This window comes from Panthera uncia, chromosome E3, assembly GCF_023721935.1.
Source record: "Panthera uncia isolate 11264 chromosome E3, Puncia_PCG_1.0, whole genome shotgun sequence".
Lineage (NCBI taxonomy): Eukaryota > Metazoa > Chordata > Mammalia > Carnivora > Felidae > Panthera > Panthera uncia.
This window is the reverse complement of record NC_064815.1, coordinates 9812001-9838471: the sequence shown is the minus strand read 5'-3', so window position 1 is coordinate 9838471 and position 26471 is coordinate 9812001. Positions and strand designations below refer to the sequence as shown.

Below are 26471 nucleotides of genomic sequence, written 5' to 3'. Positions count from 1 at the left end.
ACAGGCTCCAGGCTCCGAGCCATCAGCCCAGAGCCTGACGCGGGGCTCGAACTCACGGACCGCGAGATCGTGACCTGGCTGAAGTCGGACGCTTAACCGACTGCGCCACCCAGGCGCCCCTACATGAACATTTCAATCAGCTATAGCTCCCTGCTCCACGTTGCCTTTACTCTGGGATTCAGGCTGACGAGCTTCTCTCTAAAATAGCGCTAGTTATCACATTAAGTGAAAACGACATGGTGAACCATGCTTTGACTCTTAGAGTGTGTATTTGGAAATGACATATGTCACGTTCACACATTGCTTTGACCAAAGCAGTCACATGGTCAAGCCTCCCTTAGAGAGAGGCCACAAATATTTTTTAACATGAGTATAGTCTCGCACACGGGGTTAGTGTAAAGGCAGAAGGTGTGGAAGGAAAATGGGAATTCCTCTGATTGGGGGCAGGTCTCAGGGAGAAGTGGACCAGGGTCCATGGCTGTTCAGGGCGCAGGTCTGGCTAATCACAGTAGCCTCATCTACTTATAGCTTTGTGGCTCAACAACAGTTCTGGTTCTCAATCTACGTGGGACTCAGCCCTGTGGCATCGCTACTCCCCAGAAGGAAGAATCTGATTGGATTGGTAAGATACTACTCAGAATGGGCCATCCTGTTGGGCAGAGCAATTGTACCAGATCATTTCATAGCCACTTGGCATTCTCAAGTGGCTGCCCATAGGGTGTGACACTTATTCTTGGCTCAATCACTTGTAGCCAGGGTAATGGGGACATGGACAAAGCAGGGACAGAGGGCTGAAGTTAAGGCTGTCGGTGTGGCATGCACTTAGAATGTCATAGCCTCCTTTCCCTCATAGCTATTCTCTACAATAAACTTCCAGATGCCTGAGAACCAGCCCCCCAAGACAAAAGTGATAACTGATGCTAGAAACGAGCACTCACTTGGACTACAGCCAGATGCCAAAATACTTATCACAGCAAACTTCAAACAGAAGTTACATTTTCCCCGACTGCATTAGAATTTCATTAAAGAAAAATAATACTTCTCAAAAGAACTTAAAAATACACACTCATGGGGCACCTGGGTGGCTCGGTTGGTTAAGTGTCTGACTTCGGCTCAGGTCATGATCTCACAGTTTGTGGGTTCAAGCCCTGTATCGGGCCCTGTGCTGACAGCTCAGAGCCTGGAGCCTGCTTCGGATTCTGTGTCTTCCTCTCTCTCTGCCCCTCCCCAGCTCACGCTCTCTCTCTGTCTCTCAAAAATGAATAAATGTTAAAAAAATTAAAAAAAAATACACTCATAACACAAAGTATAGACCAAGACTTTCAGCACGGGCCACGTGCTCATTTCTAAAAGTGTTCTGAAACAAAAGGAGTAACGCTAAAATAATTCTACCACACCTTTCCTGTGACAAATCTATTTTTTCCACTCCTTAGAAAAGTTTTTCAAACAAAAGTGGACGGTATTTCTAATTCCCTTATTGGTCAAGGCCAGGAAACAGAGTTTCTTCCTTCACTGACCAGAGCCCTTGTACTTTTTAAAAGATATTTGGGTATTTTATTAAAAAAATAAAAGACTACAATAAATGACTGTAAGATAGCACAGGACTCTAAGAAGAAATAGATTTGTTTTACTGAATTATTCATAGTAGCAAATTTTAGTGTCATGAGATCATCAAATGACTTATCAGGAGTTAGAAATAGTTTCCTGATACTAACTTTTGTTTACAATAGTCTTCATTGTAATGGAATTTGATGAGCAACCAAAGCAAAAGGGAAAATTTTATGCCGTGTGGGATAGGATAGGAAAACAGGCAGAAAGTTTTATCACCTCTATCCAGACCCTGCATTTAATCCATATTTAAAGCTGAGATAAGATTTATTTTCAGGCATCATTTTAGTCATGCAGAAAACTCCTGATTTCTTTCTAAATTACGCACAGTGCATTGTTCCGGTTTAGTCCTGTTCAGTAAACATTTACTGAGGACCTACTATGTGCCAAGCCTGTGTTAAACATAAGAGATAAAGAAATGAGTAAGCTATGGCTGCACTGTGGTTATTAATTCAACATCCAGCAGCCAACCTCCGGCTGGAGGTTGCTGTGATGAGTATGGAGGATTAAGTCCATCTCCAGCTCCAGGTATGAATCCCGATTAGGCAGTCCAGATAAGTCCACCCCACCTGCCACCTAGACCTAAACCTGGTCCACATTTATCCTGGCCCGAGGGATTTGCTGAATGGAGAATGGGTGCATAATCAATTTCAGACTGATAAGGTATGAGGGGAGATGTGCTGGGGCTTCTGGGAAATCATTTCCTTTCCTTTTCTTTTCTTTTCTTTTTAATGTTTATTTTGAGACAGAGAGAGACAGAGTGAGAGTGGGGGAGGGGAAAAGAGAGAGGGAGACACAGAATCCAAAGCAGGCTCCAGGCTCTGGAGCTGTCAGCACAGAGCCCGATGCAGGGATTAAACCCACAAACTGCGAGATCATGACCTGAACCGAAGTCAGACGCTCAACTGACTGAGCCACCCAGGTGTCCCAGGTTGCTGTAGTTTCGGGGGCAAAGCCTAGGCCAGTGGCAGTATCTGTTTGGCCACTCTGAGGGAAGCCAGCCTGAGGATAAAACCAACTTTGCAAGAGGCCACCCAGAGAGGCAGAAGAGAACCAAGTCTCTGGTTTTATCATTGAGTTCTCAATCAAACCCATCCTGAAATCTTCCTTCTTTACCTCAGAACCTTTTAGTTTCCTGAACCAAAGAATCCCCTTCATTATTTAAGACAGTTTCCTGCTGTTCGCAGCACAATGAGTCCTAGCCAAGATAGCTGCCCAGTATCCTTTCTGCCTTCTTTGGTAACAGCACCTTGAGTTCCTTTTGGGGATCTGTCTTTCCCCAATTCTAAAGCTATGTGCACTGGGTTAGGGATCCTTCACTTTGCCCAACAGCCCACTGCCCACTAAATTCCCCTAGTTCCATGGATTGATTCCAAAGTAGGTCATTGACCTGAGTCAGTTCAATTAGAAACTCAGGAAGAGACTTTCTCTTTCTAAGGCATGAGACATAGGCTAGTGTCACAAGGCAGGGACCATTTGAGGGTGGAGCCACGCCAGAGGAAACTGAATCAAGAGATGGAGAGGGAACCAAATCGTGAAGACATCATCTGGGTCCCCAGATCAAGCTGTGGAAGATCTCCCCATGGGAGAGGACATATATAAACAAACAAACAAACAATCTTTTTCACTGAAGTCAGTTCAAATGGGGTTTTCTGTCATGTGAGGGACTGGCCCCCAGAGTTAACTAGCAGATACGGGAATAGCAAGTTCTGCATACTTAACACATCCAGCTGGAACAAACTCTTTGAGTTCATCATACTTTTTACTGCTGACAATATAAACTTTTATAAAAAATTGCTTATAGCAAAAATTATTAATTTAATTATTAACCAAAATATTTTCAGAGCTGCATTGGAAAGAAATCCCAAGTGAAGTTTATAATAGCCACTAAGCCAGCTCTGTTCAGTATATCTGTCCAGTTATGTTCTTATTAAGTTCTCGCCTCTCATGTTCCAATTAAGCTAATCCAAAGGCAGGGCTAGATGTCAGTGGATCACCAAGAACATGGAGCCAAATGTAATGTCTAATCTTAAGATGATATTTACATGTCTCAAACTTAATTTGCCACTAGAATACAACCCAATTCATGACAGAATAGGAATGGTATTATGGCCTTTTAATCAATGTTCAGTCTAAGAAAAATGCTGAAGTTCTATCTTAACAATTGCATAGTTGATTTTCTTTTCACCTCTTCCAAATCACATAGACTCTGGGCTGCCCAGGGATCCCAGGGAAGGCAGCTATAAATATAAATAGAAGATCAGGAAGGTCAATGTCAACAAAGATGCAGCAAGGAACAGGCAAGTCTTCATGAAAATTCTACAAAGACCTGTCTTGGTATAAAAATTATTTGCAACCTAACTTCACAGTTATGCCTCCAAGAGATCAAGGGGTCTCTTGCACTCCCTTCAAGGCCTGCTCTCTGCTCAGAGAAGATGGAAAAATTGATCAGGACCTATGCAAAAGGAAGCTTCTGGCAGAGGCTCTGACAATCAGGGCTTTCTTAATCCATCTCACTATCCCCGTCTGAAACTGGGTTTATTCTTTCTTCACTTTCAACCTGGACCCATGTCTCCTCCCTCTGTTTTCTCACTTGCTGCCAGCTGCCTCTCTTCCTGAATCCCTCAAACACAATCTTGAAAGACAATGGCTACCCCCTACTGAACACTCACCTTGTGCTAAGTGCCATACACAGAACATCTTAATCCTCCCAAAAACCCTGGTGAGGTGGGTACTATGGTTATCACCCTCCCCATTTAACAAATAAGAAAACTGAGACCCTTAGAGTTTTAGAGTTTAAGGAAACTTCCCAGATGCCCAGAGCTAGCAAAACTTGGAGGAGGGAGGGCACCTGGGTGGCTCAGTCAGTTAAGCATCCGACTTTGGCTCAGGTCATGATTTCACAGTCTGTGAGTTCGAGCCCTGTGTTGGGCTCTGTGCTGACAGCTCAGAGCCTGGAGCCTGCTTCAGATTCTGTGTCTCTCTCTCTCTTTGCCCCTTCCCCGCTCACACTCGGGTCTCTCTCTCTCTCTCTTTCTCTCAAAAGATGAATAAATGTTAAAAAAACATTTTTTTTTTAAAGTTGGAGGAGGGGATTCAAGCCCACCCTTTTGATTCCAGCAACCCTACCTTACCTTTCCTTACTGTATTCTCAGAGCCCTCCACATGTCTGAGTTTAACCTCCCACTACTCTTTAACTCCCCACATGGCCAGTCTCAACCCACCTCTTCCTTACATACTGCCCTCATTCTTAGTTTTCCATTCCGGGCCTAAGGAACATTTTTCCAATTCAATTTTGTTCTTATTTTATTGCTACTTTTCACTGTAGCTGTGCCAGTCACTGAGCTGAACACATTATCTTATTTAAACTCTCTTAATATGAATATTATCATTATATGTAATAATGATATGTATATCATTATGTATATTATAATAATATATATATTATCATTACTATTTCTATTTCACAGAGGAGTACACCGAGGCTTAGAAGGTTAAAATTACAAGGTCCCAGTGCTAGCCAGGTCCAAAGTCACCTACCTAGAAAGAGGTAGAACTGGGCTCTCAATTCAGGTAAGCATAGCTCCAAACTCTATGCTTAATCATTAAGCTTCCCTTACACTGCCTCCCACATAACAACAGCAGCAGCTACTACTACAAAAATCTGGGTGTTTTTAGGATTTCAGAACAAGAGTTGGTAAACTTTCTTAAATGGCCAGGTATACATATCAGGCTTGTGTTACAACTATTCAACTTGGCTACAGTGAAAGAGTGCAAAAGTGCACTTTTAGTGCAAAAGTGGCCATAGACAAAAATGTAAAGGAGTGGGTGTGGCTGTGTTCCAATAAAATTTCAGTTACAAAAAGAGGTAGCTGGCCCTACAGGCCATAATTTGCAGACCTCTGCTTTAGAACATTATCAATCACTGATAGATGCTTTTTCATGCAGAAGCATGGAAAAATCCATAGTACTTGATTTCTGACCCAGAAATCTGATTTCAAGAAAGCTCGTTTTCACCCATTTCCTGGACAGCCCTTTTATTATTCTAAGGGATTAACAGTTTAAACATCTTTTGGCTCTGGAAGTAGTTTATGACTTGGGTTTTCTTGTTCCTAAAAAGTAGCAGGAGAAATGCAGCTCTCTAAACAAGCAAGAGGGCCAAAAGAATCAATTGAACCTTATTTTCACTTTTTAAAAAAGGGTTTCCAATCCTTTAGACATTAATTCTCAAGAGTATTTTGGGATACCTTGCAGTCTTTCTTTCTTTTTCGGTCACTATGGCTGTGATTCTAGCAGCTTCTTCAGCATTGGAGGGCCCTTAATAGTGCATTCTCAGGTTCTGAGCTCACCATATTATTTCCAAGGGTTATGTTTAGATTTTTACAAATATATATTACTTTTTAAATGCGCTAGTATTTTTAGAACGATGAGGAAAATCCATCCTTGGCCATCTGTAATACCCAGAAATTAGTAACAAGGATACCATCTTCCATTTATTCAAGCAACAACTGGTCACTCAGCAGGGACCATGGGGAATAACATTCCTTTTACAGACTCGCTATTTTCTAGGCATCATGTTAATCATGTTAACAACAGTTAATATGCATTGAATGTTGTCACTCTGCCAGGCACTCTTCTAAATTTTACTTAGCTCATTTATCCTCATGACAACTACGTATTATTAGGTTACTATTCTTATTATTCCCATTTTACAGATTAGGAAACAGGGGCACAGAAAGGTTAAATACCTTGTCCAAAGTCACTTACTAGTAGATGGTCAGAGTCAGAATTTGAACTCAGTTGGACTCCAGAACTTGCTCTTTCACACATTACCTCATTTAACCCTGTCCATAAGCCCACCAGTGGTTTACAAATGAGGGGAGGAGGGAGTTGCAGACAAGTAACTTCCCTGAAGTCACTAGGCTAGAGCCAGAAGTCAAACCTGCCACCTGCTGCCAAATCCATACTATTTCTAATACAGTATATGAGGTGAATTGCAAAAAGGGCCACCATTCTTCACCCCTTCCTGGATCCACAACCTTTGCAGTGTAGTTTTAAAGCTCTTCCCATCAAGAGGTGGAGTCTATTTTCTTACTCTCTGAATCTGAGCTGGCCTTGTGACTTGCTTTGGCCAAGGTAATGCCGTAAAAGTAGCAATGTGCCAGTTCCAAACCTCATCAGGCTCAAGAGGCCTTGAGAACTTCTACTTGAACCCTCGCACCCCTGCCCAGCTACGATGTGAACTCTCCAGGGTTAATTTGATGGAAGCTGAGTGACCAAGTTGAACAGAGGTGATACATCCCAGCTAAGGCCTTCCTAGACCCAGCCTGCCCACAGACACAAGAATGGCCCCAACCAAGGCCAGAAGAACCTCCCAGCTGAGCCCAGCCCAATTGCTCTCTTGCAGAAGAATGAACTAAATAAACTGTTGTTTTATGCCACTAATTTTTGAGGTAGTGTGTTATGTAGCAAAAAATCAACAGATGCCGTGTATAATAAATGAAATGCAATTTATAGCCAAATGCTCTCCCTATTTAGCAGACAGTCAAGACTGCTACGACAGCCCCCTGGCATAGAGCCATGCCCCTGAAAGCAAGAGGACAAAGCTTCAGAGCAGAAAAGGAAAATCCTGTCACAAAGCCACTGCCCTTTATTTTATAAGGCAACCATGGGGTCACCCTCAGGTCAGAGCCTGTTGACTTTCTTTCTAAAGCCTTGTCTTTTGAGGATGACTTTGATTTTTAGAAACAAAAGCAACTCCTAGCCAAGTTTGGGAATGAAGTGATCAATGCTGCCATTGTTAAAAAGAAGAAAGAAAAGAAGCATGACTATCAAGTTATAATAAGATTTTCTTGTATGGTTTACAAACTGGATCGGACAGCAATTCCAAGAGCCTCAGAGCGAAGTATTTTCAACACTAACAGCCTTATTGGCATTCAGCAGTCCCCTCCTTATCCACAGAGGATAGGTTCCAAGACCTCAGTGGATGCCTGAAACTGCCGTGAGTACCAAACCCTGCATGTAGTATGTTTTCCCCGTATATACATACCTATGACAAACTTAATTTATAAATTAGGCACAATAAGACAACAACAATTTCAACAATGTTTTTTTAAGTTTATTTATTTATTTTGAGAGAGACAGAGAGAGCAAGCTGGGGAGGGAGGGGGCAGAGACAGAGAGGTGGGGGGAGAGAGAGAGAATCCCAAGCAGGCTCTCGCTGTCAGCACAAAACCTGATGCGGGGCTTGAACTCACGAACCGTGAGATAATGACCTGAGCCAAAACCAAGAATCAGACGCTTAACTGACTGAGCCACCCAGGCGCCCCCATGGGTACTTCTTGAACCTCTGTTTCCTTATCCATAAAAGAGGGACAATAAAACCACCCATTCAAAGGGTTACTGTAAGTAACAATGCGATCACAATGTGAAATAATGCCTGGCATATGGAAAGTACTCTACAAATGATTGCCATCAATCACCATTGATTAATCACTTAGAAGGTAACTGTTGGGTAATGGTAGATGATTAAGAAATAGCTCTTAACTTAGAGCCGTATGTCATATTTAGGTACTAACTTCCAAAATGTGAAATTGGGATTTGCTATCTGGACGCACTGCTATCTGAATGCTGTGACATTCAATCAAATGTAATAAGATCAGGTAAAAACCCAGTTTCCTCTACTGAAAATCTATCCAAGCAATAAAGATGAAGTACTGATACACGTACAACACAGATGAACCTCACAAACACTGTACTAAATGAAATAAGCCAGATGTAAAAGACCATATTATGTGATTCTAGTTATTTGAAATGTTCAGAAAAGGTAAATCTATGGAGATAAAAAGTAGATTCGCTGTTGCTTGGGGGTAGGGGTGGAAATGAAGAGTAACCAGAAATAGCCACTAGAGATTGGGGTGGGGAGAGGTTATGGAAATGTTCTAAAATTAGATTGTGGCGATGGCTGCACAACTCTAAATGTGGTTCAGTTAAAATGAGTGGACTTTTTAAAATCCTTTTTTTAGAGGCACCCAGGTGGCTCAATCAGTCGAGCATCTGACTCTTGATTTTGGCTCAGGTCATGATCTTGCGGTTGTGGGATTGAGCCCTGCATCGGGCTCTGCACTGACAGCATGGAGCCTGCTTGGGATTCTCTCTCCCTCCTCTCTGCCCCTCTCCCCTACTTTCACTTGCTCTCCTATCTCCATTTAACATACAAACACAGGTGGGGTCTTTTTTTCATGGTTTTAATATATATTGATTTTTCCAGGAAAGCAACCACCACATATACTGAGGGAAAAGTGTACTTTGTTCTATTCAGAACCTAAGAGTTTCTCACCATTTCAGAAAAATCCGAACACCATGGGCAATATCACTTACAGTATCTGAATGACTGATACATCGTGTGTGATGCAGTCTGCCTTTTTGCAGCTATCATATTCATGGTGATTCTTTTTTTTTTTTAATGTTTTTATTTATTTTTGAGACAGGGAGAGACAGAGCACGAGCAGGGGAGGGGCAGAGAGAGAGAGAGAGACACAGAATCAGAAGCAGGCTCCAGGCTCTGAGCTGTCAGCACAGAGCCCAACGCGGGGCTCGAACTCACGAACTGTGAGATCATGACCTGAGCTGAGGTCGGACACTCGACCGACTGAGCCACCCAGGAGCCCCTGATTCTATGTATATGTATGAGCAAGTCACTACTCATATCTTCTAGTATAGTTTTACCTGAGATTTTAAAAAATTAAAAAATATTACATATGTTGTAAATGGTTTCCATTTTCTTTCTCCTTTATGCTATAGTCTGCTATAGTATAAACAGCCACTATATATGTGTGTGTGTGTGTGTGTGTGTGTGTATGTGTATATATATATATATACATATATATGTGTGTATACATATACACACACATACACACACACATATATATGTTTGAAATTATTGCACAGATAGATGCAATAGATTATTAGCTAATGAGCACCTAATGAATCATGCATGGTAGGTCCATGCCCCTTATGCCCCTTTGCAATGTGACTTTGCTAATTTTTCTAGAAGGAGTCTATTTCTCACCTACTTATGGGTTGCCATGTGAGTTGCTGGCTTTGTGAATTGCTTTGACCAATGGAACGTGGTAGAAGGGTTGCTGTTGGAGTTCCAGAGCCCCAGCCTCACATTTCTGCCTTTGCCCTCTTGGAAATGTCCTGAAACCACCAGGCTGTAAAGAAGCAGGGCTGGCCTGCTACAGGATAAGAGCCATGAGGAGGAGAACTGAAGTGCCTAGCCAACACCAGCACTGAGGCCCCAGCCATGTGCCTGACACCAGCTTGGACCTCCCAGCCCTTCCCAGTCACCTGCTGAAAGCAGTCACATGAGTGAGTCGAGGTGAGACCAAGAGAAGAACATTCAGCCCACAGAAATATTAAATCAATGTGTTAAGACGTGCAGTTTCCAGGTAGTTTGTTATAAACAACACACACAGCAGGGGCACCCAGGTGGCTCAGCTGGTTAAGCATCTGACTCTTGATCTTGGCTCAGGTCATGATCTCATGGTTTGTGAGTTTGAGCCCCACATCTGGCTCTGCAATAAGACTGCGGAGCCTGCTTGGGATTCTCTCTCTTCTTCTCTCTCTCTCTGCCCCCTCCCAGTTCACATGCACTCTCTCTCTCTCTTTCTCTCAAAATTATCTAAGCATTTCAAGATATGAAAAGGCTCTTTACAATGTGACAAGGGGGCACAGGGCCCAACAACACAGAGAACATTGTGCTGATGAGTTCCCACTGCTCCTAAAATAAAACCCACACTTTTTACTGGCTTATATGATGTGGCCACTGTAGAGCGGCCATCTTACCTCCCACCTCATTGGTTTGCTCTGCTCCCCCCATACTGGCTTCCTTTTTGTCCCTGGAAGAGGTGACTGAATTTGGCAGTACTGGGTCATTAAGAAAGCTTAAGAAGAGTTATGCTGGAGGATTTCAGGGTCAAAGCACCACAAGTAAAAGAGAGAACAAATGGTGTAAAAAGATGGAGGTGAGGTGTGTCACTGTTACTCAATGTGTCAGTGAAAATGGAAAAGAAAGAAAATCACCTAAATTGGGGGCAAGGGCCCATTTATTTATAACATTTTTTATAATTACCAAAGTAATTGACACTTATTTTCAATTTTTCAAATATTATTGAAATACTGAAATATAAGAGAGAAAAGCCCTCTAAATTTGCATCCCCCCCCACCCCCGCTTATGTGTGATTTTCACTTATTGGCTGACAGGTTTAGATACTATCATTTACCTTTGGCTTGGTCTATGTACTGTGCACGTCAGTATATACACAGGAAATGCCTGTGCAATATCTATTGTCAATTCAGATATAATTCCACCAACTATTTGTACCAAGTAATCATTTCCCACTCTTTATCTTTCACAGAGTATGTTTGTTTAACACAATATAAAATACTGCTAGCAGCCAGCTAATTTCACAGCAACACTAAAAGGTCCATAGACTTTCTTAATAGATGGTCACTTTAGTGTCCTACAGTTGTCACCTACATCTTCTCTATGACCTTTTTACATGTAGTTGAAAACAATGATCTGGGAAAAGAATGAATAAATTTATTCCACTTGCTAAGAACATCTTAGGACATGCACAAGGTCTTTATCTAATCCTAAGGCTGAGATAATTATTGCAAATCATTCACTTAAGGTTTAGTCTCCCAGTTGTAATCTCTTCCAAAAAATCAGGACTAGAGAAATAAAGCTGAATTTTACTCTGAGCACTTAAAAGATTAAAATATGAGAGCATCTGGGTGGCTCAGTTGTTTGGGCATCCGACTCTGGATTTAGGCTCAGATCATGGTCTCATGGTTCATGGGACTGAGCCCCACGTTGGGCTCTACGCTGACAGTGCAGAGCCTGCTTTGTATTCTCTTTCTCCGTCTCTCTCTCTCTGCCCCTCCCCCACTCCTGTGTGTGTGCGTGCACATGTGCATGCTCTCTCTCTCAAAATAAATATTTAAAAAAACAAAAGATGATAATATCCAATGATGAACAAACTGTTTGATTAGGATCTTTATGAAAGTCACCAGAGTTCAATTTATAATATTTAAAATGACACGTATAAAGGAATTGAATTATGAATTAATCAAAATCAAAATCATCAAACTTACACAGCTTGTGTGCGACAGAGTCAGACTGGAAGCAAAGTCTCCCTGATTCTGGAGGCTGGGTTCTGAAGCACTGGATGAGGTACCATAGACTTCCTCTTTTGTGTTTGTGTGTTTGTGTGTGTGTGTGTGTGTGTGTGTGTGTGTGTGTGTGTTTAATTGGCCAGGTGCTCTATGACATAGTAATTAGGTATCACTGATGCTTGTCTCTTTCTCTCTCTCTCTCTGCTTTATTCCCTCCAGTTTTTCTTGGAGTGTCACAGTACTCACGGGGCCAATCTAAATAAACGATCCTGCCCCACGATGTCTACATGAGGGCTCTGTCTGTGTGACTGACTGCCCCAGATCTGCCTCATTTCTTACTGCTCTTCTCCACAGCTTCCAGACCCATCTTTCATATCAGAATCTGGCCTGTGCTTTTGGCAAGCCACTGGACTGACACCAGTGTGGTCTGGGGGTCAAACTCCTAGCCTCAGGAAGCAGACTGCTTGGCTTGAATCTTGGCTCTACCACATACTGGTTGTTCCCTTGAGCTTGTTGGTTAACCTTGGTGCTGCATAGTCCTCATCTATAAGATAAGGGCACATACGTTGGGGTGCCTGGGTGGGTCAGTTGGTTGAGCGTCCGACTTCGGCTCAGGTCATGATCTCCAGTCTGTGAGTTCAAGCCCTGCATCGGGCTCTGTACGGACAGCTCAGAGCGTGAAGCCTGCTTTGGATTCTGGGTCTCCCTCTCTCTCTGCTCCTCCCCTGCTCAAGCTCTGTCTCTCTGTCTCTCAAAAATAAATAAACATTAAAAAAAAAAAAAGAGCACCCACATTGGAGGGCTGCTGGGAAGATGAAACTTTCTTCAGACAAAATGCTTAGAACAATGTCTGGCACAAAGCAAAGGCCCTAAAGCGCTAGAAACTACTATTCTTCAATTCCAGCTTCTTGCTCATCCCCCTGGCTCTCCATTGGCTAGGAGGTCCCTTCAATTTCAGAGGAGGGGCTCCTTATTCAGCTCTAGCGCTAGGGGCAGCCTCCCTACAGTCTACCTTCCTCCAGAGGCAGTAAATCCAGACACTGCAGCTACAGTTAGTAAATTACTTCTGGAATGTAATAGCTAGGGCAAACTGACAAGTGCTCCCATAACTTAACCGCTATCTTAAAAGTTGGCTCTCACTTTTGAGGAACCGTATTAATTCATTCATCCGACAAATATTTAGTGAGTCCCTACCACGTACCAGGCACTGCTGGAGCTACATCATAGAACAAAACGGAAAATAATGAAAGCGAGGGAACATAACTATAAGCCAGCATTTTAAGGGCAAAATACAAATCAGCAATTATTTCTTGAGCGACCTAATATGAACACTGTTTCAAGATATAATTTGAATGGCTCCAATAAACAATGAATTACGCTGCTGTTTAAGAGTCATTTGGATGCAAGTTCAGTTGTGGGTGACAGATAAGAATGCTTCAGTTATGTAATTTTGGCTGGAGGCTGGTTATCATTCAGTTTAGCATCTATTCCCACTGACAGGATGTGAGGAACAGCTGAATTGAGAAAATGCAAATCTGTTGTGCAGATCTGGATAAGAGGAGCTCCATTTGGGTCTGACAAATGCTGATGTACTTTTCAAGGCTTCAAAAATAACCCACAAAAGGCTACATGACCAGGGGGTGAAAAAAGAGGGAATCACATTTAATTAACAAATCCCAAGTCAGGAAACTAAAGAAGTTAATGGTAATTCACCCATCTTGCATATTTGTAGCACTCAAGTTACTTGAGCTTCTGGGAAGAGCCTGAGGGCAGGCAGGGAGGAAACTGAGGCTCACAGATCCCCTAGGTTTCCCACTGCAAGGAAGTGGCTGAGCAGGATTTTGGACTCCAGTGTGTCTGGCTGCCTTTAAAGTTGATCAATTTTCGCAAGCTAACAGTTTTAAGAACTCACATTTTCTACATTCCCTGATCGTTCATTACAACATTTAAACTTTAATGCTCCATTCAAGCACCCTGCAGCATTTGATGTTTAGACTAGTTTCACTTAGTCCCAGAGGCAGCTCATCTGCAGGATGTCGAAGATGAAATATGAGTTGGCATGAGGATGCCTCATTAATCTCTAATACAAACAGAAATTTTTCTGATTCTTTAAAAGCATTTTATCATTGCTTAGAGGCTGGAAACTGTTTCTAGCCCCCTCATTACAAAACTATTTATGGACAGACATTAGATATAGAACCCTCAATGTAAAATCTTAATTACTGCCCTTTTAGCTGATTTTTGTGTGCTCTGAAGGGGTATAAATTAGAAGGATAACAGCTGAAGAAATTAGAGTAAAGTCTGCACGATTCAATAGAGCTGTGCCAAGTCTAGATGTGCATTCACAGCACCTAGATCCCTTCTTGTTTTTTCTCCACGTCCATTCTTATTTCAGAGGCTCAAATAAGAACAGAAACAAAGGGTAGGGAAAAAAGAAACTCCAGCTACTGAAGGCTTTACTGCTCGTTTGTGGTTTTCTTGAGGACAGGGCCATATCTGGTCCTCTCTATGTCCCTCCCTAGGGTCTGGCCCCATAATCAGCACATAGTAGGGCTAAACAAATATTTGTTGAATAGAACTTAATTTGGGTGACTTTATCTGTTTGCAGATACTCCTTACACATATTCAAACAAAGGTTATTCCACTGTGCTCATTTCATTGTTTAATCATTGTGATCCACCCTTTGTTTAATCTAATAAAAGGCACAGCACACTTAATATACTTTGGCCAACAGCAAGATTAAAAAGAAAAATCCCTGAAATGTGACTTGCGAGACTGTGTGGTCTCCCTCATTTAGCAGCAGGACCTGAGGCCAGACAGACAAAGCCACCTGACAATGGCAGGGTCAGGCCAAGGCTCTGCTCTCTGGCCCCTGGCCTCACTACCAATCCACATGGCTGCACCTTGCACCTGTTAACACCACATTGAGGAGGGGAAAGTCAGTTATGAATAGGGGACAAAAATTAAGTCCTCAGGAGAAGCCAAATGAGCAAATTAACAAATGCAGGAAGTGGAAGCAGTTCAGATTTTATAACCTGTGGCAAGTAACAATCTGTTCTTCACACAACAGATATGGATTTAAAAATCAGTGTTTCCTAGAGCTATTTAGAGGACAGTCTCCAACTCTCATTGTTTGGGAGGGATGAAATTAGGACTATCTGGGGTATGGGTGTCTCCTCAGTATATAAAAGCACTATCCAGGCAGTATCCACTTCTCAGAGAGAGGCTCTGTGCTGAAGGGCGACCAAACAGTTTAAACCATTAACTGCGAATGCTCTCAAGATCCTGGGATGTGTCAAACTGATTGGGGTTTGCACTGTAGTTACTGCCAATCTATTAAGTATCATTTTGAATCATTTAGCCTGGATTTGAATCCCAACTCTGCCATTCATCCTTGATCATCATTCTAAATGTCCTTATTCTCCTGTTGCCTCATCTACAAAATGCAGACGGCACTAATAGGAATCTCACAAGGCTGTTGCTAGGGATGCATGAAATCATGGATGGTAAAGCACTAAGCAAAGTACTTGGTCAATATTAAATATTGTGGCTATTTTATATTCTTCATGTGGGCCATGCCCAATTCTAGTATTCAAAACTGTGCAGGGAACACACACGTCCAAAGTATCCTGTCAGCTGTAGAAAAGTGGGAGCCTCCATAAGGGTGTTTACAGGGAGGTGTGCAGGACTGGGACTCCATTTACACACATAACTGGCTGCAGTGTGACAATGACTACTGCTTACAGAGCACTCACTATGTGCCAAGCCTCTCCTGAAGCAAGCTACACGCACGGTGCTGGACACGAAGTGGAGTAGCGAGAGGCCAGAGGTGGGAAGGCCAATCCAGAGTCAGATAAAACTTAAGGAGAGCTTTAATCTGCACACAAACACAGTCAAAGGGAGTGAAAGATCTGACAGACCTGGTAGATGCCAATTACCCAGGAGAAAGGCAGGCAGGGAGGCCAAGAAGGTAGAAAAGCTCTCCGGAGCAGATGGCAGTGCGTGTGTGTGTGCACAACTAGATGTCACGGCTGGAGTGGAGTGAGTGACCAAAACACAGCCTTCCCTCCCAAAGGGATTGTTTTGAGAACAACCACTTGACGGTACTGAGATAATGAGGTACCATCTGATAAAAAGAAATTACTGAGCATTCAGAAATAAAGAAACCCCACAAAGCAACTAACCTCAAAACATTTTTCTTTCTTTGCTTGGTGAAGCAGGCTAGCCATTCCAGGAAGCAGAACTGGAAAGATGAATGTTTCCAAATATTCCTTGGGGGAACCTAAACCAAACAAAAAAAATCCCACTGAAAATCCCAAATGGCCCAAATGAATCTGGGAGAAACGTTTGCTTCTGAACCAAAAAAAAGATACCATCCATGAAATAACATGACCTTAATGCTACATTTTACTCCAGACTGCTGAGTTGGTCTGTATTCTTGAAGAAACTTAAAATATCTTTGAGCCTCTGCAGACTGGCAAGGATGGAGATGGGGTCTTGCACAGGGCCAGGGCCACAGGCACAGACAGTAAGGAGGCCAGTGTGGCTGGAGGGAAAGCAAGGCAAGTGTGGTGGCGATGAGGCCAGAGAGGAACAGGATGGGGGTACGACGTCTAGGGCCTTATGGCCATAGTAATGGTGGTGGTGGTTGTCAAGGCCCGAAGCACACCAGCAGAGACAACAGAACAGAGCGATAGGAGAGGTCTGGCACAAGGGAGAGCCAGAGGAACTGGGCCCAGGGAGATGGAGAAAGTTTAGATCTCTGGCTCCAGGCCACAATGCAGGGCAGCATGATATTTTCTTCCACTTCTTACATTTCCCTCTCTTTGATTTTAATGTAAAATCAAAGTATGCTTGGCTGTTAGTTATCGTCTTTATTATATTTTAACATTCAAGATAAATCAGTGGGATAAAAGATATTTGTCTTAAAAAATAAAAATTAGTGGTGCCTGCATGGCTCATTCAGTTAAGTGTCTGACTTCAGCTGAGATCATGATCTTACGGTTTGTGAGCTCGAGCCCTGCGTTGGGCTCTCTGCTGTCAGCAGAGCCTGCTTCAGATCTTCTGTCCTTCTCTCTCTCTGCCCCTCCCCTACTCACTTTCTCTCTCTCTCAAAGATAAAAAAACATTAAAAAAAAATAGGGGCGCCTGGGTGGCTCAGTCAGTTGAACGTCAGACTTCAGCTCAGGTCATGATCTCACAGTTTGTAGGTTCGAGTCCCATGTTGGGCTCTGTGCTGACAGCTCAGAGAAGCCTGCTTCATATTCTGTGTCTCATCCTCTCTCTGCCCCTCCCCGACTCATGCTCTGCCTCTCTCTCTCTTAAAAATAAATAAACATTGAAAAAAATTAAAAAATAAAATTAAGGGGCGCCTGGGTGGCTCAGTCAGTTAAGAGTCCGACTTCGGCTCAGGTCATGATCTCACGGTCCGTGAGTTCGAGCCCCGCGTCGGGCTCTGTGCTGAAGGCTCAGAGCCTGGAGCCCATTTCAGATTGTGTCTCCCTCTCTCTCTGCCCCTCCCCTGTTCATGCTCTGTCTCTCTCTGTCTCAAAAATAAAAAAACGTTAAAAAAATTAAAATTAAAATTGAAATTAAAATTAAAACAAGAGCATATTCTTTCATACTTATGTGGTCACCTTGAGGTCTGTCCATCCCATCCCCATCCTGTGGTTTTGCAATGTTACAAGCCCCAAATTAGAAAAGACAATATTTCACTTCCTTACTTACATGTTTTTGGATGGATTTTTTCCAACTTAACTTGAGGACAGGGTACATGTGAGTCCGTGGTCAAATGAGGAGTTGAATAAAGGTGCTCTGTATTGAAGCCATGGAAAATCGTTTCCTCCAATGGTGAAACCTGATGGGGGGTGGTATTGGGGAGGGAATCAATTCATAAAATTGTTTAAATAACCGTATTTTCTTTATAACCTAACAAAGGATAAAACTCTGTATTAACTTCAGGTTCAAGGGGCATAATGAGCACAAATCTCTGTTCCTCCTCCCTTCTGAGACACCTAAAATGACAATCAAGGAATAAAGCCCTCATAGAGAAAAGAGGACAACCAGAGGATGAAAGATTTGCAAGCATTTCTAAAACAAACGGGTGAAGCCTGTCATCAAATTAAGAAAGAGAAGGAATGGCAGCCCACGATCCACAAGAGGAAATTGCCCCGGAGGATGGGGGTCCCTCTTCCCATCAGAACTCCAAAAGGCTTCAATGATTTGGAGGCTCCCTGCCTGCTAACCCCGAAGAAAAGTCTTCCAGTAGACAATCACTCCCCAAGGGCTTGCAGTCAGTTTTTCCACTGGTAGAAGAGACTCATCCAGAAGACAAACCCACATGCACAATAGCAGGGAAAATCACACCAAAGAAAAATCCACTCAGACCCCCATTTTAAATTTTGAATAAATAATCCAAGTTCTCCCACACAGATAAAACACATCAATAGCACGAGACAAAGATCAAGACCTACAAAGAACTGACTCTGGAAGAAGCACATACAATTTAGGGAAGAGAACTGTAGTTGGTATCTGCAGAGCAATTTGAGAAAGCATTGCATCCCTAAAGCGAGAAGAGGATGCTATGAACAAGGAACAATCACAGACCAGGAAATTTCTTAGACACAAGAATCTCTAATAGTGGCAGCTGTGATAATGTACTAGAAGTGTAGAGACTCAGGTTTGGTCCCATCTCTGTGACCCTGCTCAAGTCGCTGAATGTCTCAGAACCTTGCTCTTTTATTTTAAACTCCATTAAGTCCTGTTTTACTCCAAGTATACTGCCTGAGGGCCCCCCTTCCTAGCTGCCTTGTCCTTGGCCCTCTTAGTACAGTCGTTATTTTGCTCATGCTGGCATACTTAGGAAACGTGCTCTATCACCTGCTGTCCCCAACATGGACACGTGTTGACTCCTTTGTGAAGACCTTTCTCATCCAGGATCTCATTTGAACCCCACAGAGGTCCTACGAATTAGTCGAGGATCATCTGTTCCATTTAAAAGATATGAAAACTGAGGCTCAGAGAGATTATATGAATGATGCCCTTTAAGTCATACCATTAGTAGAGTTAGTATTGGCCACCATTTCTGGTTTTAACTCCAGTGCCTTCCCTCTCCCACCTCCCTAGCTCATGACACTGACATTCGCCAGCCATTGGCACTGTTCTCACGTAAGAACCTTTTATTTGGGTTGGGGCCTGTGTGATACTCACAGTAATCATACCTTCTGGTTTGACTTTACATCCCTCTGGAAAGGGAGGCAGCTCAGCTTCATACTCTAAAGAGTGGGAAAAAAAAAATCCTCAATTCCACACTTCATTGCAGTTTGCGGTGCAATTTCCCTTCCTCTGAATAAAACATTCTTAAATTTTATTTTCCTTGATGATGTATAGAAATGAAAACAACTGGCTATTACAGGTCAGTAATTATCGTGAGCCACCTTATTTAAAATGGGTAAAAGAAGACTGTTCTCTTGCATGACAGAGTCAGGCTTTATGGAAGAGGTTGAGGTTCTTTTGCTGAGAGGGTACAACTTTAGATTTTGCCCCCAAATTATGGTAACTACCAGGAATTAAAGAAGGAAGAGAATGGAGGGAAGCTAAGGGAAGACACGGATAGCTACAGAGGGGAGGGGAGGGCAGAATAGAAGTGACAGAGAGATGGGCTGTCCTTTGCAGTCATGAGGATGAACATGAAGATGGCCCGGTTGGGGTATGCATTTGGAAGAACAATCCCATAAAGACCTTGCTCCTCAAAGTACACTCAAGAACGAGCAGCACTGGGCATCCCTGGGAAGTTAGAATTGCAACACCTCAAGCCCACCCCAGACCTGCTGAATTTGAACCTGCATTTTAACAAGATACCAGCTGACTTGTGCACACAAGTGGTAGCTCTGCTGTAAACTCCAGTAGTTTCCTATCCTGGCTGCACACTAGCATCACTGGGAAGGGGAGCTTTTTGAAAATACTAAAGTCTGGGCCTAACTCCAGAAATTCTGATTCAATGGGTCTAGGGCAGAAATGCTCATGGGCTACATTAGTTACATGCCTAAAAGAAAGAGTGGTAAAAATATTTCTGTAAAAGTCAATGTTTTAAAGGCAAATGCATAATCACTTTGTAGCGAGGAGGAAAAAACAGTTTCTGGGCAAGATGGTATTGATGGAATATAACTGAATTGGACATGCTTTCTTCTACCACCTGGTTCCTTGTCAGTAAAACATCTCTTGAATTTTTTTTAAAACTCCTAGGTATCAGGCTGTGATGAGTATGTTACGCTGCAGGAGCAATTTTGATTTCCAATACTAGCTATATTAGTTTTCTACTGCTGTGTAACAAACTACCACAAATTTAGCAACTTAAAACAACACAAATTTATTATTTCACAGTTCCTGTGGGTCAGCAGTCCAGGTATGGGTTAGTCTCATCAGGGTGAAATCAAGGTGTTGGCCACGGCTGTGATGTCATCTGAGGGTTGGGTCTTCTTCTAAGATCATTGGTTGTTGGCAGTTCTGTTTCTTGTGGTTGTAGGTCTAACGTCCCCATTTTCTTTTTGTTGGTGGGACTCCCGGCTCCTAGAGACCACCTTCGAGTTCTTGCCACGGACAGTTCACACATGGTTAGTTGCTACTTCGAGATGAGCAGGAGTCTCTTCTGCTTTAATGCCTTTGACTTGTTTTAAGGGCTCATCTGATTAGGTCCAGCCCACCTACCATGATCTTCCTAATTTAAAGTCAACTGATGACGAACTTTAATTACATCTGGAAAATCCCTTGACAGCAATGCCTAGATTTGTGTTGGATTGAATAACTGGGAGGTGTGTGCAACTGGGGAGTGGGAATCCTTGGATCTTAGAATTCTGCCTACCGTAACAGCTCAGGTTCTACCACTTTGTTTTTCCTCTCAAGCAAGTAAATTCACTCTTCTTCCCCAAACAGTTTGAGAAACACGAACATGGTATGAAAACTATTTATTTAGATTTAAGATATATACATTTAGAACTCTGATTACAAAGGCAATACATGCTATTGTGAGAAAATTCCAAAGAATACAGACCTGTCTTATGTAGGGAGTGTAAGTCACATCTGATCCCATCACAACCATAATAACCACTGTATTTACTAACATATGTATATAATATGCAAATACATTTATTTACATTAGATCTCCTACACCAGGTCAGACCATCCAAGTATAGAACCTCATAGCACAGTCCTTTTTCTTCTTCATTTATATCAGCTTTATCCTTATTTGAAGTTTGTAAAAATTAATGACTATCTCTTCTAATAGACTATGTATTTTGTGAGGGAAATTGTCTGGGTCTGCTTATGCTCAGTATCATATTCCCAAAGAATACTTGCTGAATGAATGAATGAACAAAATAAAGAGTATAGCAAGTTACTTTTGACCCTTTATCTATTAATTTGTTCATATTTATTGACGGCCCGCTATGTGCCAGGAACCATTCTAGATGTTGAATGTGTGACACCTTTCAACGTTGTTATATACAGGATATGCCACAATTATTTAACCAGTGTACTCTTAGTGGGTGTTCAGGTTTTTTACAATGCTTCATTATTACAAACAATGCTGCCATGAGCATCATTATATATACATCATAAATTGGAAGGGAGATATTTTTGTAGGATTAATTCTTAGAAGTGGAATTGTTCTGTTAAAGAAAAAAAATAATTTAAAATTTGGGCCCAAATGCCAAATGTTCCTACAAAAAGTTTACAACAATTTATACTCCTAATAGTAAGACTCTCTGTTTCTCTGGGTTATTACCAATCCTATATTTAAAATGATATTTTGCTTTCATCTGCATTTCATTGTCATTTATTTTTATTTTTTCTATTTAGATTTTTTCTAAGAAGACTTCTTAGGAATTCACTTAAAGTTGATGGAAAAAATGCAAATTTTTTCATCATACAACCACAAAAGATAAACAGTTGAAATGATTATGTAGAAGCATGGGAAAATACATTATCTTCAGGACAATCTGATGTGTTTGTGATTTCAAGTCTGTAATATTTAAGAGAATCTGGCATATTTGAGAACTTGTCACTTTTGCCTTGTGATTTCAATTTAAAATATATAATTGATTACAGACTGATGCTTTTTTCCACTGAAAGCCACGAGTTTGTATAAATTTGATTAAGTTTGTAAAGAGTATTGAACTCATTAAAACAACTTGATTCACCATGGTTTGACTCAATTTATTTTTTGAAATAATTTTTAATTAAAATTTTTTTTGTGTGTTTATTTATTTACTTTGAGAGAGAGAGAGAGAGAGAGAGAGACAGAGAGAGAGACAGAGCAAGCAGGGGAGGGGCATAGAGACAGGGAGAGAGAATACCAAGCAGGCTCTGAGCTATCAGCATGAAGCCTGATATGGGGATTGGGCTCACAAACCATGAGTCAGATGCTCAACTGACTAGTCACCCAGGTGCCCCCAAAACATTTTTAATGTTTATTTTTGAGAGAGAGAGAAAAAGAACATGCACATGCACGTGAGAGAGCATGAGCCGGGGAGGGGCAGAGAGAGACAAAGACACAGAATCTGAAGCAGGCTCCAGGCCCTGAGGTGTTAGCAGAGATAGATGCGGGGCTTGAACTCACAAAACTGTGAGATCATGACCTGAGCAGAAACCAAGAGTTGGATGCTTAACCGACTGAGCCACCCAGGTGCCCAGGAATAATTTCTTGTGGCTAAAAATACACAGGACAGGACAGTAGTACTGTGCTTTGTACCTCACTTGGAGAGCTTATTTAAAATGGAGAGCTTGGGAACTTACCCCCAAGAAGTCCCACCTCATTAGGTCCAGTACAGAGCACAGGAATCTGCATTTTAGTAAGTAATCTAGATTTGATGCAGGTGCTCCCAGTCTACACTTTGAAGCATGCTGTATGTTGCCTAAGGGTTTGGACTTGAGTGACACACACATCGGAGTTCAAGCCTGGTTCTGCCACTTGCTTCAGGCAAGTTTCCTAAACTCTATCTGCTTCAGTTTCCTCATATGTACAACAGGCAAAACCCTGAGTTCTTGTGAGGTTTAAATGAGAGGAAAAGCATCTAGCACAGTGCCTGGCACATAAAAAGCAGCTCAACCAATGTTGCCATTAGGATGACTTGAACAGATGGTAGGTGATGAAACAAACAAACAAACAAACAAAAGATTATTAAAGGGCTTAGGTATTAAGGTAAAGAGTTTGTTTATCATGAAAGCTATGAAAATCATTGCAGGTCATGGCATAACGTAATCAGATTTGAATTTTAAAGACATTCCTGTGGAAGATGGTCTGGACGGTGGCCTTCTGCAAATAAAAAGCTACAGCAGCAATCCAAATAGCAAGTGGTAAGGGCCTGATCTAAAGCAGCGCCATGAGAATCAAGGGTGAGGAGATGGGGGTTACAAATGTTAAGCAGGTAGAATTTGTAGGGACTGGAGATCATGGAAAGCAAATGGGAAGCATGTTAAGATGAATCTCTGATTTCTGGACTGGGTAGCTGAGTGAATGATGGTAACACTCATTGAGATGGAAAGTTGTTGGTGTCTAGAATAGTGCCTAGAGTCATTACTGGCCCAGCATTTAAAACAGTTCCCAACATGGGTAGATATGTTGACAATATATGAGAATAATTTCATTGGAACCATGACATAAGTAGGAGCTAGTCTGCGCTGGGTTAAGAGAATAGGAATGAAAGTGGTATGAACAAGGGCAGTGTCTTCTTTCCAGAAGCTTGGATGAGAGAAGAAAATGGGAAGACAAGGGCTAGAACATAATAGGGGCTAAGGGAGAAGTTTTTCCTTAAGATGACTAAAGGATGTTTGCAAGCAAAAGCCAGTAAAGAAGTTAGATGTAGGAGGAGAGGGGGTGACAGAGCAGGATCCTGGGATCGCAAGAGGATGGTACCAAAGCACAGATGTAGGCGGAGCTGTGAATAGCAGGGTAAACACTTCTTCCATGCATGCAGATGCAATTATGTTTATTGGTAATATGGAAGTTGGAGGATCCCCTTCCTGCTTCTGATTGCCTTACTATTCTCAGTGAATGCCTCCTACATTTACTAAGTGGTATCACACAATGTTTGAGGAGGGCAGTAGAAACTTGGGACTAGCAGATGGGGGCTGTTGATTGACAGGCACTGTGAGAGCCTCTTGGTGTCATTTTTCTCCAGCTGTACTCAGCTGCTGCGCTAGGGTTACAAGCAGGCATTCAGAGCTGGTCCATACCGGTATCTGGGAGTTGGGATGGAGGAACTCGATTTTACAATAGCTTTAAGGATTGAGGCCAGAGAGGGTTTGGAGTGATGAACCAATGGCAATGAGGATGCTGATGAGAGTAGTAACAGCAATATCAAAATAGAAGATGGGAAACTCGCGATACTTTGACTCAGTCTTCCTTAAAACTATAGTTAAAAATCATGTCACAAGTAAGATTTAACTAGAAGCCTTGGCAGTGAAGGAACTTTATTTATCAATAATACAAGTGCTTTTGAGAATACAAAGGTCAGAGGTAGTCGTCACTGTTAAGATGAGACAGAAAATTAAAGAACATTTACAAGTAAGTTGTCAACTTATACACACACACACACACACACACACACACACAGCAGCAGCATAGGACAGTCTTAAGTCAGATATTTACCTGTTCTGTATTTCATTTTCTTGAAACTGAGTTTCTGACGGGTCTGATTGCTGTGATAATTAGCTTAAATTTTTTTTTTTAACGTTTGTTTATTTTTGAAGGAGAGACAGAGTGTGAGCAGAGGAGGGGCAGAGAGAGAGACACACACACACAGAATCGGAAGCAGGTTCCAGGCTCTAGCTATCAGCACAGAGCCCAACGCAGGGCTCAAACTCACAAACTGCAAGATCATGACCTAAGCCGAAGTCAAATGCTTAACTGACAGAGCCACCCAGGTGCCCCAATAATTTGCTTTTTAAATTTTTTTTTTCATTTTATTTTTGGGACAGAGAGAGACAGAGCATGAACGGGGGAGGGGCAGAGAGAGAGGGAGACACAGAATCGGAAACAGGCTCCAGGCTCCGAGCCATCAGCCCAGAGCCTGACGCGGGGCTCGAACTCACGGACCGCGAGATCGTGACCTGGCTGAAGTCGGACGCTTAACCGACTGCGCCACCCAGGCGCCCCTAATTTGCTTTTTAAATGGAGATATACTAATAGAATGTAATACTTAACCTCAAACATAGAATTACCACAAAGTCTGTTTTTCATGTTTGTTGTGAGACACTAAATTTTACTATCTCTTATAGAAAATTGCATGTTAGAATGTTTAAGAAATTGGGTTTATTCACCTGGGTTGTAATAATCATCACAGCACCTGAGTATATAATTCACCACCTTTGACCTCATTAACTTCTTCAAAAAAAAATTTTTTTTTTAATTTACTTTTGAGATAGAGACAGAGCACGAGCAGAAGAGGGGCAGAGAGAGAGGGAGACAACGAATCTGAAGGAAGCTCCAGGTTCTGAGCTGTCAGCATAGAGCCCAGCGTGGGGTTCAAACTCATGAACTGTGAGATCGTGACCTGAGCCAAAGCTGGACGCTTAACTAACTGAGCCACCCAGGCACACCAGACCTCATTAACTTTTGGATGTAACTCTGTCACTTTGTGAGCGGCATCAATTCACTTGCTTTTTAGAGAGCACCAAAACCTTTTGTCTTTGCTTTCTCTCTACAGGGCTGTTTGACCAAAATAAATCCCATGATTCTAAAACACAGTGCAAACCATGTTTCTTTGTTAACAACAACAAACATTTATTGAGCACTTTCTAAATGCCAGACACTGTGCTAAGCATCTTCACATACATTTTCTTATTCAGTCTTCACAACAGCCCTGTGAGGTAGGTAAGCAGTTTCCCTAACAACACACGAGTAATAAACTGTATTATGAAGAGCTGTTTGGTTTGGAGAAGTCAAAATATCTTTCACTTTCCTGGGGAAAAGAGAGCCACAACTACCTTCAAATAAGAGTGGATTCTTTATGGTAGAGTGAGATCAACTTGGGCCATGGCACCAAGGGGGCAAGGATCAAAGGATCAAATTATAAGGAGGAAATTCAAGATGAAACAGATTTTTCTAAATATAATGTAATGCTGGAGAAGGAATTCAAACACTGGATGCAGGTGAAACAGACAGCTGCTGAGGTATCGATCAACTGTGTCCACTAACTATTCTCTTTCTCCTCTGTATTTTTCCACTTGTTTCACCTCTTTGCTCTCTCTCCTTCTATCTGATCCCATATACTGATGCATGCACTCTTTTTTCCATTCAACATTTACTGGCTTGCACTGTCCAATATAGTAGCCACTAGCCACAAGTGGCTATCTAACTTTGTTAAACTTAAAATAAAAAAACTGAGTACTAAAGTTACACTAACTACATTTCAAGTGCTCAGTAACCATGTTAGTAGCTACCACATATTTTTTTTATTGAGATGTAACTCATATATAACATTAATTAGTTTCAGGTGTACAACATGATGAATCAGTAGGGCTACCATATTGAAAAGTTCTACTGGGCAATGCTGTTTCACACAGCTGAGGTAGTGACAGTAACCACAAGAATGAAAAATCTTGAGTTCTTGACCTTGAGGAGCTTACAACCTACAGGAGAAAAAGACCCACCCAATATTATTTTTTCAAGAGCTAACAATGAG

At 42.0% G+C, this 26471-nt stretch overlaps 1 protein-coding gene across 7 annotated transcripts in view; it reads right to left on the bottom strand.

Annotated features, from left to right (window-relative positions):
* Positions 1-26471, bottom strand: part of IQCK (IQ motif containing K) — a 124452-nt gene that overhangs the window by 97061 nt on the left and 920 nt on the right. For 4 of the 7 annotated variants that reach the window (XM_049638365.1, XM_049638369.1, XM_049638368.1 and 1 more), the window contains exons 2-4: positions 19000-19064; positions 17518-17647; positions 15975-16072 (exon numbers count right to left, since the gene is read on the bottom strand). In XM_049638365.1, coding sequence (XP_049494322.1) covers positions 15975-16072; positions 17518-17647; positions 19000-19064 — 293 coding nt within the window. The remainder of the gene's footprint in view (positions 1-15974; positions 16073-17517; positions 17648-18999; positions 19065-26471) is intronic. The other 3 variants (XM_049638371.1, XM_049638367.1, XM_049638370.1) reach the window with 2 other exon arrangements.